The 23,651-nt window shown below is 40.4% G+C and overlaps 1 protein-coding gene across 1 annotated transcript in view; it reads left to right on the top strand.

Moving 5' to 3' along the window:
- Positions 1-23,651, top strand: part of fbln2 (fibulin 2) — a 152,809-nt gene that overhangs the window by 119,777 nt on the left and 9,381 nt on the right. The window contains exons 9-14 of the mRNA XM_074666100.1: positions 6,542-6,676; positions 11,261-11,398; positions 11,716-11,859; positions 13,863-13,991; positions 17,166-17,291; positions 18,036-18,152. Of these exons, the coding sequence (XP_074522201.1) occupies positions 6,542-6,676; positions 11,261-11,398; positions 11,716-11,859; positions 13,863-13,991; positions 17,166-17,291; positions 18,036-18,152 (789 nt within the window). The remainder of the gene's footprint in view (positions 1-6,541; positions 6,677-11,260; positions 11,399-11,715; positions 11,860-13,862; positions 13,992-17,165; positions 17,292-18,035; positions 18,153-23,651) is intronic.

Below are 23,651 nucleotides of genomic sequence, written 5' to 3'. Positions count from 1 at the left end.
CCAGAAACAAATGGATGACATCACAGAGACTACAGGTAGACACTAGAAACTACATGCAGATGTTTGCAGCCATGAAAATCACCATGTTGGATCAGGTAGGAAGTGAGTAAACACTAAAATGATCATGTGACTAGAGATGGCTACCAAGTTAGGTACTTTTATAGGTACTGACTGATTCCTGTCTGTACTGATTTATGTAAAATCAAAGGGTATCATGGGTATCAAGGGTATCAGAGAGTTGAAGAGTAGGTGTTTTTCCATGCTGGACATCATTGCTAGGTTTTATACTGAGGAATACATGTGTGATATTGAAAAACCCAGAGATTTTATTGTTAAAAAAATGATATATATTACCACATAAACACACAAAAGTACTGAATATTGGTACTGTTGAGTATTGATACCAATTGCCAGGTACAGGGCAAGCGGTGAATGTGAAAGGTACCCATCCCTATATGTGACCCCTGTGTTATACTTGACAAGGGGAAATTTAGGTTTCAAAACTATAAGGTTATAACAGTACCAAGTCTTGTCGACATCATAGCTGACATATGATACACTGGCATGACCCAGATGAGCATTCACTGTCTTGCTTTGCCATCCTCAGGGTACAAATAATCAGACGACCCTAAAAGGAAGTGGAAATACTTCCACCTTTAAAATGATGCCATAGTATCATGCATCCAAAGATCTTTTGTGATCTTGCTTTTCCAGTGGATTTCATTATTAAATAAAACCAGTCTTCTTGCTGCGTAGTGAGATGAGCCTTTTTGAACTTGCCCCTAAAATACTGTTTTATCTCTCATTTAGTTTGCAATGACTGACAACGATTCTAAAAAAAAAAATAAAAAAAAAAAACTGAATCAATCAGGCAGCAATTCTCATGGGACTCATCTGTTTTCTGTGTGAAATATAAGGCAGGTAGTTTCTAGAAGACAGATTTTCGAAGGATTAAGAGTAAAATGAGCAACTGTAGAAATTACAGATCACCAAAAGCCCTCCAGTTCACCCTCGCCCCATGCTTCAAAAAGTATTGCCCACATGTGCCTTTTTTTTGTGGCCCATCATCATGTCCTCGTCCTCGTCCTCGTCCCCGTGATGGGGAAACCATGCTCTCAGCCTTTGATCCTCACAGCCCCTCCGGTCTACATCTGTGTAACTCTAACCTTCTCGTCTAAAGCAAATCTGCAAATGAGCCAAGGCTGACTTCACTACCTCAGCCTGAACTTTTCAAAACCTCATGGTCTGTGGGCTCTGATGTGAAAGAACAACAGGGTGTGTGTTTACCTCTGTGCCTAATCATTCTGCCTCTCAGACATCTCTCCATGCGAAGCCTCCTCTGACTTTTTGATGGATTTCTTCCAAGGCTGCTATCTCCCCTCTGCGCTACAGAAAGCATTTGTATTTTTCTGAAAATAGAGTCCTTGTTTCCACCTTGTATTGGATCACTTCACTCCTCACTGCTGTGTAATGTGGGTGTCCCCGGAGGAAAGGAACCTTGAGGCAATAGGCGCCTTTCCTCTTTATTTTCCCCTCTTAGAATGACGCATTGGAAATAATGCTGGCCACCAGAGTGGAAGGAGAAGGCGACTCTCTGCATGACTGGCAATACACAAACATTGGGAACGGTCCCATCCATCCCTGAGCTTGACGGGGAGTTAAACCCAGAGGATGAGGCAAAAACAGCCCTCAGTTTTCTCGCCCCTGGAAATATCCTCCCTGCAATGAAGACAGCAGATGTCTCTCAGTTGGGGAACAAACGGGGACATTTGCAAAGGCAGACCTTAAAACAAGCGTATGTCACCGCTGCACTGCCTGTGCAGCAAACTGAGAGTCCTGTAGACTCTGTTACACACTGTCAGAAGTGGGAAGTGTTCATGTAAGTGAGTAAGATGAATGTGTTTTCTGCAGCTCCTAAGAGGCTCCTAAGAGGCCTCATATAATAGAATAAAGTGTGTTCTGTGCTGAGAGAGGTGATGCTTGTGTAGTTTTCTGAGGTGAATAACCTTACAGGGAAAGAGCTGCAGGATGTTTCTCACACACCAGGTGCACAATGAAAAGCTCAGATCAGTGTTTTTCCTCCTGCTGCTCCTGGCTGGAAGGTGTTGTGAGACACAGTTCATTCAACTTCCCTGTAGCAAAAGCTTTGAAAGACAAGAAAGGGGTTCTAACCAGGGACTGCCAAAAGATACAAAGGCAACACAGGAGACTCCGTTTCCCTCTTGTTCCTGCCTTTTGTTCTCCAGCCGCGGCTTCTTTATGCAGATTTGTACAAGACCTTTCTGTCTGGTTCCCCTGTGTAATATTTTTGGGGCGATCTTCATATCTGGATGACTGCCGAGCTCCTGCAGGCACAGAAACACACAGATACACACACACACCGTAATCCCAGTCCAACGCTATCAGTGCATTCAGCTAATCGGCCATGCACTATGATGCATGATAACGGTATGCAACGGTTTGATAAAGAGAGGCCACAACAGAGCGACGATCCGCTGTCTCAGCATGAGCAAGCCGGTGTCATAAATCAACAGTGCCTGTTTACTGGCTGCAGAGCTGTTTGGCTGATAAAGATTTAAAGGTTTGCAACTGTGAAGTTTATTTCATACAAACAAGCATCATAAGCAAAACACCACTTAGCTTTTGCCAAGACCTGATATTTCAAATGTGACTGGGGATTTACTAAGCAATCGTGTCGAAAGTTGTTAAAGTGGCACACCAAACATCGCTCCGTGATGAATACTGGGAGGGGGTGCATGCAGGAACAAATCCTCATATCAAGCTCTAGTTTTGATGGTCAGTTTTTATTTTCTGCATACGTCTTCTTTAGGAATTATGTCTTCTGCTCTCAGCAGGGCAAAATAAAATACTGTAAGGGATGAAATATATATAAATGATATTTAAAAAGACATATTTACATATAGTGATGGTGCCTCATATCAGTATATATCAGCAGGATTGCCTATGGGTAAGCAGATCATTACTTTAGATCTTATTTGCATAAAGTTTAATCATCACTGTGTCGATGTCAGCAGATGTTTAAGCTAGCACCAAGCTAACAAGCCAGGCAGACTAAAAAACCTTGAGTTTTTAACCTAAACCTCATGTTGCCTGGCGTCCCCACTATTGGGGGCAGCAACGCATTGATACAACAACACATCTTACATAAATAAGAAGAAACGCACCAGGTGAAACTGCTGTATCATTAAACACGGAAACAACATGTCTCACTGAAAGCAAAGACTCTACAGATGCCAACGATACCATACTTTTCCCTCTCCTACAAAGACTTATTGATCCAGCAGCTAAATAAGACAAAAACCTACTTGTTTTTGAAAAACACAACCAGAAGTTCTGTCTTATCTTTTCTGTTTGCAAGCAGAAACATTATCCACTTAGATAAAAACACTATCACAACACAACTACATTTTCCAGCATTCTTTGAGAACAACTGGTATAACAAGTTTAGATCTTGTGGTATTCATATATTTATTTAACGGATGTTTAATTAAATAAAGGGAATTTTTCAAGTTGGTACTTTGGAAAATGTCAAAAGGCTCAACTGTGACAAAATGTGTCAAACTTGAGGATGCCTGGACAACTCAAAAGAAAAGGAAGAACAAGGTAAAGTTTACACTACATGAAGACTGTCTGTTGAACGAACTACCAAGAAAAATCCCCCACACTGGCAAACTTCCAGAGAGAAAAACTTAAATGCAAGCAAATGACTTAGCCTGCCAACAAAGCCGTCTTAAACAGGAGTGGCTCTGTGGCTCCAACCAATTGCTTCTCTGCAGGTAAAGGGTTTAAAAGTTAAAATACAATTAAGACAGTGAGATTTCACTGACAAATTACAAAACATTTAAATTAATAAGTCTCAAAAATGTCTTGACTGGGTATATTGGTAAAAACTAGTGAATTATGTCAGAAGGAAATTCGACAAACAATATCGACATTCTTCTCATTGATAGGATTGTATTTCAACTTTTAAACCTTTTACATGCAGAGAAGTGATTGGTAGGAGCCACACGGCCAATCCTATTTAAGATGGCTTCGTTGGCAGGCAAGGTCTATGACTGAAACATTGCATTAGAGTTTTTCTTTCTGGAAGTTTGCCAATATGCAGGATTTTTCTTTTTCTTCTGATCAATTTGGACTTTTTTGTATTCATCCAAGGCACCTGCCCGAGGAACAGATATGCAAAAATCTGTGCTGTTTTTGAATAAATGACTCAACATTATATCATCAAGTAGTAATCTTAACCTAAATTTGATATCAGTTGATTCAAAGTAAAGAAAACAGAACATGTAGTGACATATAGCTGTCAGATTCTATATTGATGTGCTTCCCTTCTCACCCCTCCTTTTAGTTGAGGAGCAGATGCTCTTGGATGAACGCTAAATTTTGCTCCTTCTGTCCTCAAAATTTTGCCATTAACGACTTCTGTTAATACAAATTATTTAATGAACAACAACTAGCAAAAACATGCAAGTTAATATTTTTTCTGGTCTGTGCTAGAAAAGTGATATGATACTGGAGGCCTCCGAGGAAGGGGACCCACTCCAACAAAGATGTACAGTAGAAGGCTCACTTTATGTGCAATGACTCTGACGTACAGCCAATTATAGGGGAGACTGGGAATGGTTGTAACATGGGGAGAGCTGTAACACTACCAATTCCACCAATGAGGGTAAAGATAGTCATATGATGATTTCAGTATTTACACACACTGTTAAAAAAAAAAAAGTAATTTTACAGGAAATGGTCTAATTTTTTACAATTTTTTTTTACTGTTTTCTTATAAAACAACAAAATGCTAGTAGATTTTCAGATATTTTAAGTAATTTTACACAGTCAAAAAAAAAATCAGAATTTTACGGCTGTTAAACCCTTAATTTTTAAACTATTTTTTCTGTTTTTCAAAAACATTATACAAAACTGTAAAATTACAGAAATTATTTGTATAATGACATCCTGGATGTTTTGGTTTTTTTTTTGGTATTATGCCAGCTGAACCCTGTACCCTCCTCACTCATGGCTGCAATTCACTGATTAAAAAACAAAAACAAAACAAAACTGTGAAAAAAAAACTGTAAAAGCACTGGCAGCAAAGTTTCCAGACAGATACTGTAAAATTACAGCCAAACCCTGTAAAAATTGCAGAACAGCACAACATTTTTAATAACAATGTTATTTGAAGTACACAGTCGGTCCATGCAGTGTTGCACAGGCAGCATGTTCCCCCAATGCAATACTTTAATGTTCAGCAGAGTCTTATATCCTTTATGTGCCCTCCTCACTCACGGTTGCAAAACAACATCACAACAAAAAGTATTTTTGCTGTAAAATAACAGTATTTTTTCTGCAGAACTCTTTGCAGTGTCGCTTTATTAAAGGTGCTTGACTGTAATAATTTCCAAAAAAATCTGTTAAATAATGGTATTTTTCTCTAAAATTACATATTAATACTGTAAATCTGCAGACATTATCTGTAGTTTTACGTACATTTTGTTTTTATACATTACAAGTTTGATAATGTACAAGGGAAAAATATTTTCACAGGAAATTACTGTAAATTGAGAATGTAAATTTTGTTTGACAATGGGATATTCCAAAACTTTCCCTATTTAATCCCAGGATAATGAGTATTTGCTTCTTTGGCTGCTTGATGCTACATAATCACTGCATACTAGCTTGAGTTATCTGGATTAGAGATTGGTGGGAGCAGACACTGAACATGAATATGGATTTTGTGGGTCCCTTAAACCAGTCAGTGAGTTTAAAACTATAGGTTTTTTGTTAACTACAGATAAGATCATCAAAATATGTACAATAGTTGCTATTTTTACATTTTTAGTATTTTATATGATCGTTGATAAATGATTGGATACAAACAGTCCAGTCTGTTCACCTTGAGGGAGGGAAAGTACATTTTAAATGTAAAGATATAACTGAGTCCATGTTTGAGGGGGGCTTTGAAAGCTAAATACAGCCTGCCCTGTGTTTGAAAGCCAGAGTCACCCGTAAACATTCCTCTCTTTGTCTCAGCGCTCGCCAGCACTGTCAGAAACTTTAAGTCCAAATGCAAATATGAGCTCCCAAACCTTTTGTCCAAGTTTTCTTGAAATTAAAGCATAAACAATGATTTGAAAGCCACTTTCTCATTGCTTTGACTGCACAAATGAATGACTTGTTTTTTTTCTCTGATGACTTTAAAGCAAGCGTCTCAGCCTGAGATGCATGAAAGCTTTGCAGTTAGTGATTATCACGCCGGCAAAGCAAAAATATGTAATTTTCCCGTATTCCACAGTCTCTTATAATGACTTGCTTTGTTCGTTTCTGTGGGATTATTCTGCTGACGTCAATCTGCTGCTGACTCATGGAGCTCGGTTATAGTGACAGTGTCAGGAGCAGTCAGGGGCAGAGGAACTATGTGCAGGCCCCGTCCATCAACACCTCAGAGGGTCTGCTCCACCTGCACCTAATGCCTACCCCTCCCCCTGTCACTTCTCACACAGTCCCCTCTCTTCTTCTCTTGCAGATGTGGACGAATGTGCCACCAACACACACAGATGCCGTCCCAGCGAGCGCTGCAAGAACACTGTGGGTTCATTTGTGTGTGAGCTGCAGGTCACATGTCCTGCAGGATACCAGCAGAGGAACGGCGTTTGTGAGGGTGAGGTCATTGTAAAATATGTGTTTAGTTAAGCCTCTTTACCCAGCAGTCATTTTCCAGCCAGTGAAGAAATAAGGTCGATGGTTCCCTCAGCAAGAAGAAGAGATTTGCTGCTGTTTTTGTGCAAGGAGGGCTAAGGGTAGTATGGTAGCCATTTACCCGAGGCCTCCTCAGACTCTTACAGAAAAACTAGTTTGGGGAAACTCCTTATTGAAAATATGAAGCCCATGCAGAAGTGATAAAAAACTGTAGTTCTGTGAGATGATTTGAGGCCAGATAAATGTATTTTTACAGCCTTCCGTTCAGGGCTGCAATGTGGTGCCACTGTAAGCCTGGGTTTTAGATCTACTTAAAGATTCAAGTCCATAAATATATAAGTTATATATATTCAAATATATAAGTTTTAACTTTTACTTGAAAGAATCAAGTATACTGACTTTTTATAATGCACATTTGATAACAGTCATCAATGTCAGTTTATTCAATCCAAATTATTACATCTTAATCTCGGACACATCTTTTTGTTTAACAACTTAGGAGAACTTTTATCGTCTAACTTCCTTTGTTTACTTTTAATTGTCCTTTTTAACTCAGTGAAACAACTTAAAGAGCTAATGGACTGAACAGAATACTTAAATAAAGATGAATTACTTATTCATTCATTTGGGCTGCACTGTGGTGCAGTGGTTAGCACTGTTACCTCAGCACAGGAAGTTTTCCAGTTTGTTCCCTGAGCTCAATCACTTCTTCTCTGCAAGGAGTTACATAGGAGTTTGCATGTTCTCTCCAGGTGCTCCAGCTTCCTCCCACAAGCCATGAACATGCTCATCAGGTTGATTGATACAGACAACCATTCACACCAATGCCCATTCACAATGGGCAGTCACACATCAGCCATTTATACTGTGCTGTACTCAAGCATGGTTGGCCCCCTGCAGCATCAGTACAGCCCACGGGCACACTGTCTTTACTGTCTACGCGTGCTTGTGCTCATGCATTAAGCGTACCGAGCTAAAGCACACTTCTCTGAAGCGTGCCAAAGCAGAAGTGTGCACTGCGCCTGAGCACAGCACACTTGCGGTCAGACAACCTGGACTTTATGGTTGAAGCGTGTTTGGGCACCATGGCCAGTGTGACCACACCCTAAGTGTGGAACTGTGGAACTTTACCTTGCGGGTTCCAGCCCCCTGTGACTCTGAAATGATCAACAGACAAGTTGATGGGGTTTTTTGAAGGCAACCAGTTTACTAAGATTAAACAGTGATAATTTGCGATTTTAAGTTAAACTTACTTGGGTATGAATTTATTCTAAGGATTTTTAGTACACTCCTTCATTTTTTTCTGCTCTTCAGATTTTTAGTTAAGTTAACAAAAGCTCTCATACTTCATTACTTTTTGAAAGCAAACAGTTTACTAGATCTTTCCGATAGGACTTAACGAGGCTTACAGTGTAAAGGCACACTGCTTTGCCTTATCCAAACTGAAACCAAGCTAGGTTGAGTTAGTATTATTAGTATGGCCCCCGTAAACAATAGGTTTTAAAACTTTGTATCAGTAACAAATGGGTGATGTCGAAGATACTGCGTCGTAAACCTGGACAAGTTGTGTTGGCTACTTAATTAAAAGTGCAGAAAACAAATTTAAAGAGTAAGCCTAATAAAAGTCTTGAGAAGAATTAATTTATACAGATAAAAATCTGAAGTACCCAACATAATAGAATAGAATAGAATAGAATAGAATAGAATAGAATAGAATAGAATAGAATAGATTTATTTTTAGAATTATCTATCCCTGAGGGGATATTAAGGGGTCACAGCAGCAATCAAGACAACAAAAGTAAGAAAGTGTGTAGAAAGTTCAAAAAGCTCCATAAGAAAATAGATGCTGACAGCTTCTCCATCATTCTCCAGTTCAGCCAGTCTCCACCTCCACAGGGTCCAGGACTGAGCTTTTTCAGCAGCCTGTTCAGTCTCTGTCTCCTGGATCCTGTCTGCTCACAGCAGGTGAAGCTCTTCCAATGTGGTGTTGGTGTCTGATGTTAGCTCTGTTAGCCATGTCTGTGAATAGCATGATGCTACTCTGCCCTCTGGTATTCCCTCTGTTGCTGAGTTAGCACAGCTAGCTCGTCCATCTTATTGGAGATAGAGCTTACGTTCCCAATAATGATGGATGGAAGGACAGGTCAATGTCGTCACTTCTTAACTCACACCTGAGAACCAGCACGTCATCCTCACCTACTTCTCCTCACCTTGTGGAAAAACATCAGGCCTTGCACCAGTTAGCATTGACATGCGACAGGCTACTAACAGCTGATTTCATATGTAAATAATGTAGCTATGGTTACATGTAGGAGTTAACCTAATAAACCTGATAAAGTGAACCTGGATTAGTCCAGTCTACTAGTGAACTTTCCCTTTCTGGGTCACAGAGGCTGAGTCTGTCACAGGGCTAACACAGAGAGACAGAAAACAGTTTATGCATACACACAGTCACACTTACAGGCAATTTAGACTGACCAATAAACCCAGTGATGGTGTTTATGAAGCTGGGAATCAAACCAAGAACCTTCTTGTAGTGAGGTAACAGCGCTAACCACTGCACCGCCTTCTAGCCTCCTTCATCTGAATAAGTAGTGATCCGTCATTAGAGTACACTGTTCAGTCTATTTAGCACCTTAAGTTATTGTATAGTGACGCCTTTCTTTTGTTTTATCGATTAAGATGTGTGGCAAAGACTGAAACTTAGCAATGTGGATTCAGTCAACTGACAATAATGAGTGTTATCAAATATGGATTCAAAAAAGTATTAAAACATTTACATGTACGTAAATTGCCCTTGCTTTTTTTAAGTAGATGTAAAGCCTGGCCTTACAGTCTATGTGTTTTTTTCCTTTAGCAAAGCAGCTAAGTGTTCTGGTTCAGACATGCAGTTTGAAGTAATGCCATTATTGGGCTAAAACCACAACAGCAAATTGAGGAAATCGAGAATCATGAACTTGTTGGTTTGATCCACAAACAGAAGTGAGACTCTGGAAACAGGAGTATTTGTCAGGCTCTTCCCCTTCTAAAGACTCAGATGCTTTCCTTCCAACATGCTAATTAGCAACATTTTGAGGAGCTGATTTGCAGATTTCGTAACCTTTAAACAGACACTGTAATCAAATTTGCCGTAAAGGTTGTGACTTCCACAGGATCATTTCACCTCCAGATTTATCTTCAACCCAGGAGAGAAAGTTCTTCTCCTCTATGAAAGTTATAAGTGGATTGTCTGGAGGCTTTTGTTTGTGTTAGGGTGTAACTCTGTGCCCAGTTTCCTGCTAATTTACAGAGGATCCTGCAACACACAGCACATTCGTCCAACACCCCTGGCTCAAACTTTGGGACAAAATAAATTGATGTTACAGCATGCACACACAGGCTATTCTGGTCCTTAAGTTCGTCATCACATTCCCTATGTGGCTCTGCCTAATTGTATCCCAACAACCTAAAGTAAGTTGTCCTTAAAGGGCCCCGAGCTCACTCAAATCCCTGAGTGCAGATTCAGCGTAGCGCATCATTAAAAGGTGTTTAGGGGATTGAAGTGCTCGGGCATTGTTGATGGCAGACAATTGTTTTCAAAGAGGCTCTTTAACAAGAACAGGATATATTTAGGCAGCTCATTTTCACCCTCGGTCCAAGTTTGGATGAATACGACCTCAGTGACAGAGAAATCCTTAGAGGAAAGCATAGAAATCAGATACTTTTAAAGATTAACAATCAGTTTCATCCATCATTTCAGCCAGACTGTAATAATTTGAGGTCATGGCCTGAGCTCTGCCCAGTCAGCAAGACTTCATTAAGATTTCTGCGATTGTTCCTTTTTTGGCCTCGGTAGAGTGTTTGTGCTTGAGCAGACGCCCAGGTTCAATACGTGACACGGTAATCACCCAGAGAGCAGCATTGTGCAGGCGGGAAAGCACTTTGTAGCTCTGTGACTTGTGTCACCAGCACTTGGCAGCAGGCAGGACCAATCAATGCAGCAAGATAATGAAGGTAATATTTAGTCGACCGTCCAACAGGGGGAAACTAATTAGCTGCTTGAAAAGGAAGAGTGGTCGCTGCTGTGGCAGTGGAAATGAATCTCTCCAGTGATGACTCTTGGAGGAAAAAATCTAAATGAAGACTTTCCGATTATCTGCCACAGAAAAAAAAGCCTCCAAGGACTGGATGCTGTGTGAAGCTCTGAGTAAAAGAAAGGGGAAAATGTTTCTTCTGAACTCTATCCATCACTAGGAGATCCAGTACCTGTCAATTAAGAAGTTCTGCTCAACTCCTGTTAATTGCAAAGTTGGAACAAACGGTGTTTCTATAGGAGCGGATATTTCCCTCAAGTTCAGCGTTATGTGAGGGAAAAGATTCCTGGATGGTTCAGGTTTGTTCTGTGCTTGAGCCACAGTGCCACCTACTGTCGTGTTCACAGTCTGAGAGCTCTGTGTTTCAGCTGAGACACTTCAAAGCACTTCTAAACTCTTCATTGAATAAAAAGTGGATTATTTGTTTTTTAGTCAGCCTCATTAAATGATCCATCATCTTTTCTCTCCTACAGACATTGATGAATGTGTCCTGCGCTACCATAACTGTGGAGCTGGCTTCGTGTGTCAAAACACTCTGGGTTCTTTCCTGTGTAACCCAAAGCAGAAGTGCATGACGGGCTTCACACAGGACTCCCACGGCAACTGCATCGGTAAGAGTTAGTCAGAGTGAGCCGTTACGGGATTTTGGTTACTCCTCACCTCACTGGAAACATTTAAAGTTTGAGCTAAAACACAAAGAAGAGCTCAAGTTGCTGCAGATTCACGTAACTCAGAGTTAAAGACCCACTCTCATGTGTTTGTGACCACTTTTTCCAGACAAATAAATCACCTGCAAGTCCACATGTAATCTGCTGTCCTGTTCATAAGTAGGCTCGTCCTCCAGGATAAAACCTTCTCCCAACGATTTTCCAGTGAAGCCATCATTTCCTCCTCTGACCTGAGGATTCATTTCACTCTGTTTGTACAGACATCAACGAATGCAGCAGTCTGAGCGAGCCGTGCACCTCCGGTTCTAACTGTATCAACACCGTGGGCTCCTACACCTGTCAGCAGAAGATCATAATGTGCAACCACGGCTACCACGCCAGCCCAGACGGAGCCAAGTGTGTCGGTGAGATTTACTTCTGCAACGCAATTTTACAAATAAATAAATATATATATATATATATATATATATATATATATATATATATATATATATATATATATATATATATATATATATATATATATATATGTTTTGCAAATATCTTTTATGGGGTGCATGTCAAAGGGATCGAACATTAGGGCTCATAGACTTTAGGCCTCTGGTGCAGGGGTGGCCAACCTGTGGCTCTTCACCTTTCGGTATGCAGTTCTTCAATCCATTCGTAACTATATATATATATATATATATATATATATATATATATATATATATATATATATATATATATATATATAGTTATGACTAGTGGTGTGCCAATCAATCTAAAATATTGATGTATTGATACCAATGTTGGAATCAGTATTGATCAGTACTTAGGTGATGAGATTGATACTTAAGTTTCAGTTTCTCTTCTTTACATGTACCCCTCTCAATCGCTCATGTGCTCATAGCTATCTAGCTAGATAGATAGATAGATAGATAGATAGATAGATAGATAGATAGATAGATAGATAGATAGATAGATAGATAGATAGATAGATAGATAGATAGATACATACATACATACATACATACATACATACATACATAGATAGATACATAGATAGATAGATACATACATACATAGATAGATAGATAGATACATAGATAGATACATAGATAGATAGATAGATAGATAGATAGATAGATAGATAGATAGATAGATAGATAGATAGATAGATAGATAGATAGATAGATAGATAGATAGATAGATAGATGGAAATTTGGCTTTTCTGCAGTAAAACAGAAATTTGAATTAAACACTGCTAAAACACACAAACACAATAAATCTGGCTTTGAAATTGGAAATGTATTGGTTTTAATTTTATGTCATTTTGTTTATGTGTGTGAGGAGGCGTGTTGTAAGACCTTGTATGATGTGGCTCTTTCCAGTACCTCTGTAATTTTGGTGGCTCTTGGTCTCTGACTGGTTTACCACCCCTGCCTTAGTGTGTTCATTTATCCTTTGGTTTCTGGTGGTTACAGATTTATTACTTTGATTGAGCAGCCCATAGTTTGGGAGAATGTTAAAAATTTTGTTTCTCTCTCATGGTGGGGGTGGGCATATCGATCTAAATATCAATAGTATCAATACCAAGATGAGCATTGGTATTGGATCGATACTGCAGTTTCTCTTATGTCGTCCAGCAATTAACTTAACTTTACTTTCCTCCGTCTGCTGCTTCTACGTGCAAATGGGAGGAAATGTTTAGTTATTTTGCACTTGCGATTTTTTTCCTAAACAATTGTGGTGGTAGAATTATTATTTTATTACTTTCATACAGTGAAAATGTTGTTCTATTGTTGTGGTTAGTTAAAAAAAAAGCATTTTTATTGCATAACATCTTTGGGCTGTGTTTTACCATTATCATAATCAACCAACTCAAGGCAAAAATCACAAAATTATTCAATGATCTTTACATTTCATGTAAAAAGTATCAATATTGGTATTGGTATCGGCATCTGTATCGAGGATACTAGCCTTGTATTTACTTGGTATCCGATCGATACCAAAGTTCCCAGTTTTGCCCAAAATCGGCCCTATCTCATGGACCCCAAGATTGACTTATTTCAAAGTCGTAGTAATAAAAGCCAATATTTACTGATTAATTAAGCTCAGACAAAGATTAGAAAAGAGGGTAAACAGCATTATAATAAGTTTGGTTGTTTGGATATTTGACAGCCAAAAGTGTCATCTTTAAATCATTTGAAGAGTCTTTATGAAGATGTACTGCAGGCTGGGGGACACAGAAGTCTTAGAGAGCTTAAAGGAAACAGTGAATGTTCTGGTTTGTAGGACGTCAGGTTGTCCAGAGGGAGGCTTCCTGAGTGTCTGTAGTTGTGTTTTTTGGCTGTGTTTCAGCCTCAGTCAGGTGTGGAGTGGGGTCATTTGCTGAAGTGCTTTCGCTTTCTCTCTGCCTGTCCAGACATCGATGAGTGTCAGATGGGGACGCATCGCTGTGGAGAGGGCCAAATCTGTCACAATCTCCCTGGCAGCTACCGCTGTGACTGTCAGACGGGCTTCCAGTATGACGCAATTCGCAAGACCTGCAACGGTACGTTTCCAGGACGATGATGATGATGATGGTAATGATGATGAGCAGATTTTAGGTGAAATGTCCAAACTTTTTTTGAAGGCCTATCCAACTCTGGAGGCGAAAACATTTGAATCGGGTCCATATAACTCAGCCAAAAAGGAAAATCAAAAAAAGATTCATCCTGAGAGTAAAAGTAATGAGCTGCAAGAAACACAAACAGCCCAATGTCCAGAGAGTTGTTTCAGTTATCTCCAGGCATAAATCATGATGACACTTAAGAAATGGTTTAGTAGTTGAAGATAAATTAAAACACATCTGCCTTTGCTTTCCAAATAAGAACAGGCTCATAAGTGGGAGAGACGGCTGGACTGCATCCTCCCCATGTGGCTGAAACTGATTCTCAAACTTAATCTCAACTGTCGTCCTTAAATATCAAACTGTTTATTAACTCAGACATCATTGGTTGAACATTTACAGTGTCTGATGAATTTGGTTTGATGACATTTGTCAGGAAGTTGAAGTGACCTGTTACTGAGACCCTCATAAAGCGGCTTTATGGCTATGTACAATATGAAAGTTAAACACTCACCGGCCACTTTACTAGGCACACCTGTCCAACTGCCCGTTAACCCAAATTTCTAATCAGCCAATCACATGGCAGCAACTCAGTGCATTTAGGCATGTAGACATGGTCAAGACCATCTGCTGCAGTTCAAACCAAGCATCAGGATGGGGAAGAAAGGTGATTTAAGTGACTTTGAATGTGGCATGGTTGTTGGTCTGAGTATTTCAGAAACTGCTGATCTACTGGGATTTTAACCCACAACCATCTCTAGGGTTTACAGAGAATGATCCCAAAAAGAGAAAATATCCAGTGAGCTGCAGTTCTGTGGGACAAAATGCCTTGTTGATGCCAGAGGTCAGAGGAGAATGGACAGACTGGTTGGAGCTGATAGAAAGACAACAGTAACTCAAATAACCACTTGTTACAACCGAGGTCTGCAGAAGAGCATCTCTGAACACACAACACGTCCAACCTTGAGACAGATGAGCTACAGCAGCAGAAGACCACACCAGGTGACCCTCCTGTCAGCTAAGAACAGGAAACTGAGGCAACAATTCACACAGCAACACCAAAACTGGACAATAGAAGATTGGAAAAACGTTGCCTGGTCTGATGAGTCTGGATTTCTGCTCCACATTCAGATGGTAGGGTCAGAATTTGGCGTCAACAACATGAAAGCATGGATCCATCCTGCCTTGTATCAACGGTTCAGGCTGCTGCTGGTGTAATGGTGTGGGGGATATTTTCTTGGCTCACTTTGGGCCCCTTAGTACCAACTGAGCATGGTTTAAAGTCCACAGCCTACCTGAGTATTGTTGCTGACCATGTCCATCCCTTTATGAGCACAGTGTACCCATCTTCTGATGGCTACTTCCAGCAGGATAACGCTCCATGTCATAAAGCTGGAATCATCTCAGACTGGTTTCTTCAACATGACAATGAGTTCCCTGTACTCAAATGTCCTCCACAGTCCCCAGATCTCAATCCAATAAAGCACCTTTGGGATGTGGTGGAACGGGAGATTCTCATCATGGATGTTCAGCCAACAAATGGGGTCCAACCTGGTATTAGCAAGGTGTACCTCATAAAGTGACTAGTGTGTGTATGTTGACTGTAAAAGTGAAATACAATGCTTTTTTTCATTTCTGTTAAAAAAAAAATCACCAAGTGTGCTTAGACATCCTTGTGCCATTGTTACAGATTGATGAAGTCAAAGCTCACCTGTCCCTCAGGTGTCTCTTGATACCAGATGATCAGTGGTCAGTTTTCTCCAGTGTTAGGTGATGCGTAAACATCAGCAAACTCTGCTTCAGACCGAGGAACATGTTCTCCATTAGGGGGCGATATTGGGAAAATATGTCAGGATGTTTTATCATTTTATGGCCAGATCAGGATCTGGATTCAGTCAGGATTCTTTTTTGTGATGATTTTTTCTACCTGCAAACATTTTTACTTTTAAATATTTTTTATATGCAAAATTTTTGTCTGTTCTGCTCCATTTCATAACTTTGACCCAAGGGGCAACATCCGGTTGTTAAAAATGAAGTCAATGTGGAAATGCTAAAAGTCGCTGTTCATTGAGAATCCGCTTGAGGCTGGCTGCAGAAAGACCGGAAGTCACGTACACACCCAGCCATAAAAACTGACTTTTATGGCATTAAAAAACAAATTTACAGCCTGGTTCAAAAAATACCTTGGGTCTAAAATGCTTATTTTTGTGTCCGCACACGGTGTACAGTGAGTGAATTTTTTCTATCTCTGCGGTTTAGAAGTTTTTAGGATCGTTTGATTGTCCAATCAGAGACACAGCTCAGGTCACGTGACCACAGAGCATCCTGTAGCTGCTCGAAAGGAAACTCACAGCCGGCGTCATATCAAATGTGGCTGCGTCCACAGATTGGCTTCATTTCTCGGTTTCAGGAACTATGATTAAACGTTGGTGTGTTTTTTGAACTCACATTTTCCCATCCTGATACATCTGTTCATTTAAAGACATCGGCTGTAAGAGTAGTTGAGTTTGTGCAGCATGTGCAGAGCTTTAGCTTTGTATAAGTAGCCTATGCACAGTCCAAATGTAGTTTAGTGAGATGTTACTAGAAAGACATTAGTTTTGTTTTGGCTCTTGACAAAAAATGAACATGACACATAATTAAGAACATGATTAAACTCAGTGCCAAAATTAATTTACTGTGAGATGAATGCTGTGGGGCCATATTGAAGCCGACCCCGAGCCTGACTCTGGACATGTCTGCCTTCCATGGTTGGTCTTAATGCTGATGTTGTGTTTTTTTAAGACTAAGCAGTCTGGGACAAACTCACCTAATCATTGATAAATATATTTCTTTTGTAGCTGATGTGAGAGGTTTCTCTGAACCTTTGAACTCATTTGATGTTTTCCCCTCTACCCGAGCCTAACACTGTGTAGTCTGTGTTAGAGCCGTCTCTACCACCAGCTGCTTGTGTAATCCCACTTACCATAGTGGTGAGATGAGAATAATTAGCTTATACTGTGTAAAAGTGTGTGTACACGTCACTGACTGTGTTTCCTGATGAGAACTGGCACTGAGAGCTCAGAGGCCTGGAGGTATCTTACTGCAGTCTAATGGCTCCTTCCTCTGCACTGACAGATGTAAATGAGTGCTGGCGCTATCCTGGCAGGCTGTGTGCCCAGACCTGCCAAAACACCCGGGGCTCCTACCGCTGCTCATGCACAGCCGGCTTCTCTCTGGCATTTGATGGCAAGAACTGTGAAGGTAAGCCTGGCTGTTCCTGTAACATAATACATTTTAAAGAACCACATTGTTTTGTCGGACTGTTCTAGTTTCCTGAGAGAACCTGAGACATCGAGTTAAGCCTCTGGGGAGAATGTTGTCATTAAATTCAGACGTAGCCTTTGTAGGTTTTTGTTTTTTTTCTATTTGAATCTTTGGGTAAACGTCTCTTGGATGCAGCGGTGTCTCACTGCACAGAAGAAGGATCCAGGTTGAGTCTTCTGTAAACTGGAGATATGAAAGTGCTTCAAAGAGCAAAGCAGCAGGAACATGATTCACATTATGTTTGTTTTTGTTGCAGCCGTACTTCAGGAAACTCATTCACTTTGTTGAAGTTGTTGTTGTCTGCTCAGCTGAAGCCTGTTCATTTATAAGTGAAGAGAAAACACTCGTCTGGGTGAGATAATTAGATTGTGCTGAGAGTCTGTGGATGAACTTTCTCCAGACACTCACAGCCTGTCTTACTCCAGCAAACAGTTTAATCTCACAGAGCTGTCGGGTTAAACTGTTTTTTTTTTTCTATTGAAGCTCATTGTTTCATCAGCCCAACATTTCAGAGCAAGTGATGCCTGTGGTTAATTTATATCAGAAAGAAGACCAAGCTAATGCCCTGATTGTATTAGTAAACAAAGTGCTCATCAACAGTTAAAAGTTGTAGCACACATGCTTCTATGTCACAAAGATGGGATCAAAAACAAATCTTTAATTGTCTTAATTCTCTTTCAGATGTCAATGAATGTGACAAAAACCCCTGCAGCCAGGAATGTGCCAACATCTACGGCTCATATCAGTGCTACTGCCGCCAAGGATACTATCTGAAGGAGGACGGGCACACCTGTGAAGGTATTTCCTCCTAAGTTACTTCATTTCAATCAGGAGAGACTTACACCAGAAAGGATTATGAACAGGTTTAATGATATAATGTATAATAACAGATTTGGCGGTTAGACCCCATCAACCATGTGAATGATACATGTACAGGGGAGCAGAACTCGTGACAAATTATGAATATCCCCCCATGGGGCCTAGACACTGGTGGTGGTACAAAGTCTTGAGGAAATGGGACTTGGAGAGCCGATGAAGACCGTAGAGCTGTGAGTTGACAGGTGAGGAAGATCCTGAAGGTGCGTCGGAAGGAGGAGGGATGAGACCTGGAGATGCATGGGGAGGAGGTGGGATGCGCACAGAGCCTGAAAGACAACTGACAGCAGACAAGGCAAAATTTAAAATTTGACAGCTTCGTGATGATTGGCTAACCAATGAAGCAGGGAAGTTGTGATTGGATAGAAAGAACTGGCACGCCTCCCTCCTAGACAGCTGATGAGAGAGTGAATGAATGAAAGGAACACCCAGACAGTCTTCCTGACTGAACTTGCGCTATAGCTTCATTTCTTCTTGTTAATTAAAGTGTTGAATAAGGACACATGAAAATATATTTTTTTGTTTGTTTTTAAACTCTGTTTTACCAGATTAGTCATATTTGTGATAAAAAATCTCCTTTTCAAGGCGGAGAAGACAGTCAGCAGTCAAAAAACACAGCATTGAGAAGAATGGTGTTAAGGATTACAGCATTACTGACACTGTTACTTTTTCCAGTAATGGGTAATCTTATTAATTACTATTGGGGATGCACCGCTCCAGCTTTTCTGGTCCCGATACCAACACCTGGGTTTTGGGTATCGACCGATACTAACACTGACCCGATACCAGTGTTAAATAATAACCTGTATGCTTTACTGTGGGATAAGACTTGTAATGTTTTCAGAATAAGACAAAAATAAATACATATGGAATTACTGAAGTTAATATTTATTTAAACTATCAGTGTTTGAATGTTTAACATCAGTTTGGTAAAAAAAAAAAAAAAAAAAAAAGAATGCTTCAGAATTTACAGAAATGACTATTTGACTGTAAAATTTTATACCTTGTAGACTGAATCATAGTATAGCCTAAGTGTCAAGTTTGGACTAGTGCTGTCAGGCGATTAAAAAAATTAATCTAATTAATTACACGATTTGTAATTAATTAATCTAATTAATCGCATTTTAATCTCATATCTGCTTTAGGTCCCAAAATGAAGAATTTGAATTCCAGGACATTAAAATTACATTGAAAGACATTTAAAAATAAGGTGGGAATGTATACAGCACATTTTTAGGTACCCTGAGGCATAAGGAACACATGAAAAAAGTTTTATGGTTCTATCTTTACAAAATCTACACAGTCCTGCACCTAAGATAAGCTGATTTGATTTTACGGACGTTTTTTGCTTCTGTTCACATTTTTACTCGATGTGGACTCAATTTTCACTGCAATATGAACTTCTATACTTCTATGAGGCCAGGAGAAACAGGGCTAAAGGCTAAAAACTGTGAGGAACTATGTACAAAACACTTTTTTCAAGTCTTGGATCAAAGAAAAGTGAAGTAATCTCAGTTTTAAAAGCTCTGAACACACAAACTGTTGCTCATTGGTGCAGAGCAGCCCCAAGCTGAAAACACCAGGATGATGGGAGGAAATTTTCAAAGAATTCTTTAGATTTAAATACAGGACAAATATCGATCATCCAGGGCTTGTTTGATGCAGTAAAGAGTGTAAAATTACCTGTTTTTTAAAGAATTGAGCTAGATCAAACGGTTGATTTTCTGTAGATTTTCAAAAAGGACGTGTGAATAAACGAGATGTGGACGGCAGTCCCCTTAACAGCGCTCTCTCTTCCCGGGTTAAAAGCATGTTGCTAGATGTGATACATTCAGGGACCGTCGGAAATTTGAAAATCTGACGAGAACACCACTTTTTTCATGTAGGACAAACGGTTTGTAAATGCTAGACATTTGAAAATAAGTGCGTCTTTGAACCCCCTGCGGGTTTGGGATCCAGATTGATCTACGTTAATTTTTATGACGCGTTAATTTGCGGTGTAATTAATTAATCTAATTAACGCGTTAAAATGACAGCCCTAGTTTGGACCAATCCTTTCCCACAGATACGTGATCCAGCTTTGAGGGGCTGGATCGCCACCAATACCTGATACCAGAATCGGACTGGTGCATCCCCAATTACCGTTTTAAATGTCATAACGCTGGTACTGTTACTGACAGTGAAATGAGGCGTTACTATGTATCCAACCTGGCTCACTCAGCCAGGCACATAGAGAGCGTCGGACACATGAGTAATGATGAGAACAATCATATTGATATGTCTTTAACGAAGAGTTGATGCTAAAGTTAACTTTTCAGCAACAAATATCACAGAGCTATCGGTGTGTGTCTGTGTGACCTGCAGTCAGAGAGGATCTCCTGCAGCATCTTTGGATCAAACCAACAAGGCGGAGAGGGGTGGATGCTTTTTGAGGTTTGGATGTAAGGCACAAGTAGCCGACTTGTTTGACTTTCAAAATTTCAGCGATGACAGGAGCAGACTTTAAAAAAAGGGGTAATCAGGTGAATTTGGAAGTCTGAAGCAGAGCAGGAGACAGGGTTAAAAAGCGGGAAAATCCTTCCTAAATCAGGAGAGTTGGCAGATCTATCCAACCCGGCTCACTCTGCCAGACAGAGGACAGGAGCTGCAGATTTAATATGAGTGAGCCCGGAGTGGTCTGTTGGGTTGAAAATGGCGTTTTCAGGATAAAAGTAAACAGACATTACTTCAACGTCATTGATGAAAAAGTCAAGAACAAGCGTGAACATTTTGTCCCAGGGCAAAATCTGCTCAAAAACTGAATCTTTTGCAAAATTTAAGGTTTTTCAAAAAAGTAACTTAGAATTACTTTTCCTAGCATCTAATTACACTTATGAAGAAGTTATTCAGTAATTAATTCAATTATTAATTCAGTTACTTTTTGGGACGGTAACAAGTAACTTTAACTAAATATTTTTTTAAGTGATTTGCCCAACACCAAAAAGCACAATAATACAGACACAGAGGGAACGAAAGTAAAGAGACCAGCATTGAAACGTTTGATATAAGATGAACTTTGAGTCAGCTGTGAAACCAAGTTAGCCAAAAACACTGACGTGGGAAAGAATCCAGAAACATGCAGTGACACCAGCTCCTTCACTTTGGACTTATTCTCCAATAAATTCCTGACTGATCGAGCAGAATAATCAAAGCCCTTTACCCAATATCTGTTTAGGCTTTTGAGAGAGAGCATTAAAAGGTCCTGGGAATGCAATAAAAACAGTGTCCAGCACTTTTCCCGTTCAGAGTGTGGACTGTAAATCCAGATTACGGTTTTACTTCATATTGCTTGGCAGTTCTGAGAAAAACAAAAAGTAGTTGTGCTTTGATAAGAAGAATGAACACTCAATAGAGAAACCCAGTACATACCAATATTCTCCGCTGATAAGTTTCTTCGCTGACTCTTAATGAGCCCACTAAAGCCTGAGAGAGATGGAGACAGATGGGCACTAGGAGCCAGAGCATCACTGGGGTCATCAAGTAGGTCTCTTTCGTCTTTGGTGTTTTTAAGGCCCACAAAGCCTCAGAGAGGCTTATTAGTTCGCTCTGGCACCATTTGGCATCAAACTTCACCATCTATCATATTTTAGTAGGACCTCCTCATGCTGCATCATTATTATAGCTCAACTCACGTCCAACAGACCAGAGCCCTGTTCATGTAAACTCCAGGTAGTGGTTCCTACCCCAACACATCACCCAAAATGGCCCCAAAAACATTTTGTCAAGCACTAAATGTCAGTGTCAGTGGTACATTTGGAGTGTCTGTTTAATCTGTTGATATCCAATTCAGCAGTTCGGCTACAGACTTTACCTTAAGGTAATCCAGCTCAACCCCATTCAAAACTACACTGGGATGACATCGCCCAGAGTATTTTTTTGATGTCTAGTTTGAAATCGTAAAGGAGAAGATGTTGTCTTCTCACACTAAATAAAACCTCAGCTCTGAAAAATCCAGTTGAATAAACTGATAAAATCCCTTTAAAGGTAGAATGTGAGGCAGAGCTGTTGTGTTGTATTACTTTACACAGTGTTGGTTCACCTGACTGAAATAGTTAGAAAGTGCAAGGATTCAGAATCTGTTGTGGAGTTTCTCTGCTTCAAAGTGTCACCTACAAAAAAAAGAGGGTAAAAAACAGCACAGCTTAAAAGCCTCCAGGCTCTCACTTCAAAGTACCTCTTGGTATCAAAAAGGACGACATAGAACCGCATAAACAGGCTCATTCATCTCTTATCCAGCATCCCATGGATCAAATCAAGCCGAGTATTTGGAAAAACTCAACTACCCACAGGGACAGCCCAGAAACTGTTTCATCTGGAGTTCAAGTATGGAAAGGTCTCCTGGTGGCCTTTTCTTTGTACTTTGTAAACCCTGTAAGATAAACTAAGAACATGTCAGGCTCGAATTTCCAGGAAGATAACTTTTTTTTCCCCCTGAGAAAAGTTTTTATACAAGTAAACTCTTTGGGCTCTAATTTCGTAGACCAGGCGCAAGCACAGGCGCACCTGCCCTGCGCCGGCCTTCGCCGCACGAACAGGGCATGACCAGCGCACTTTGCAAATTTCCTGCAGTGCCAAGAGAGGCGCAGTCAAGGCGCAGAGGAGCGCAGAGGAGCGCAGAGGAGCGCAGAGGAGTGCAGAGCTGCGCGTTCACGCCTCCCTCCGAGCTAATGGCAGAGAGGGAGGACAAAAGCCGTGAGTGGGTTTAACACAGCCGAGCGCTGTTTTCACCAATCAAATGAGCGCCTCTCCTCGCCTTTAAATGCCCTGCGGCCAAGGAGCAGCGTCTGATTGGTCTGAGTGATCCCCAGCACCGCTGGAAACAGTGCTGGTAGCAGAGACGGTCAGAGCCTCTGTCCCTGCAGCAGGAGAGTGGACAGCAGGACGAATCAGAGGACACGAAGCGCGTCACCTTGTGGGCCAGCTCCAGGGACAGATTTAATCTGTTCCTTTGTCATAAATAGGAGAACAAAATTAAGAGACAGTTACACAGCTGGCTTATCCATTCAGAATACTTTTGATCCACCTGCACTCCTGGTCTGTCATCGCCAAGCAGAGCCTTTGGTGATACACTGTATACTCTCCCAGTGTCTCCACCTCATCCTCCTTACAATAATGTACTCCATCTTTTTATATCACCTTAAAAATAAAGACTAAAACAGAGAAATATGGGAAATCACGGGTAAATCCTGAGTGGCATACATTTATGTTGGCTCTTTTTGCCTCGTGAGAGAAGCCAGATATATACTCAGTATCAGATGTTAAGGCTGTTTGTGTTTTAATTTTAAGATGTGCATCAAACTTCCAGCTGCCGTCAGGTTAACTTTCCATTATGACAAACGGCTTTAATCTGACATCAGATGTGACGGTACAATTAATGTAGTT

The sequence above is a fragment of the Halichoeres trimaculatus genome, unplaced genomic scaffold, assembly GCF_033239565.1.
Source record: "Halichoeres trimaculatus isolate MK-OKI-2021-1 unplaced genomic scaffold, fHalTri1.1 fHalTri1_scaffold_1, whole genome shotgun sequence".
Lineage (NCBI taxonomy): Eukaryota > Metazoa > Chordata > Actinopteri > Labriformes > Labridae > Halichoeres > Halichoeres trimaculatus.
This window is presented reverse-complemented; position numbering and strand designations above follow the sequence as displayed.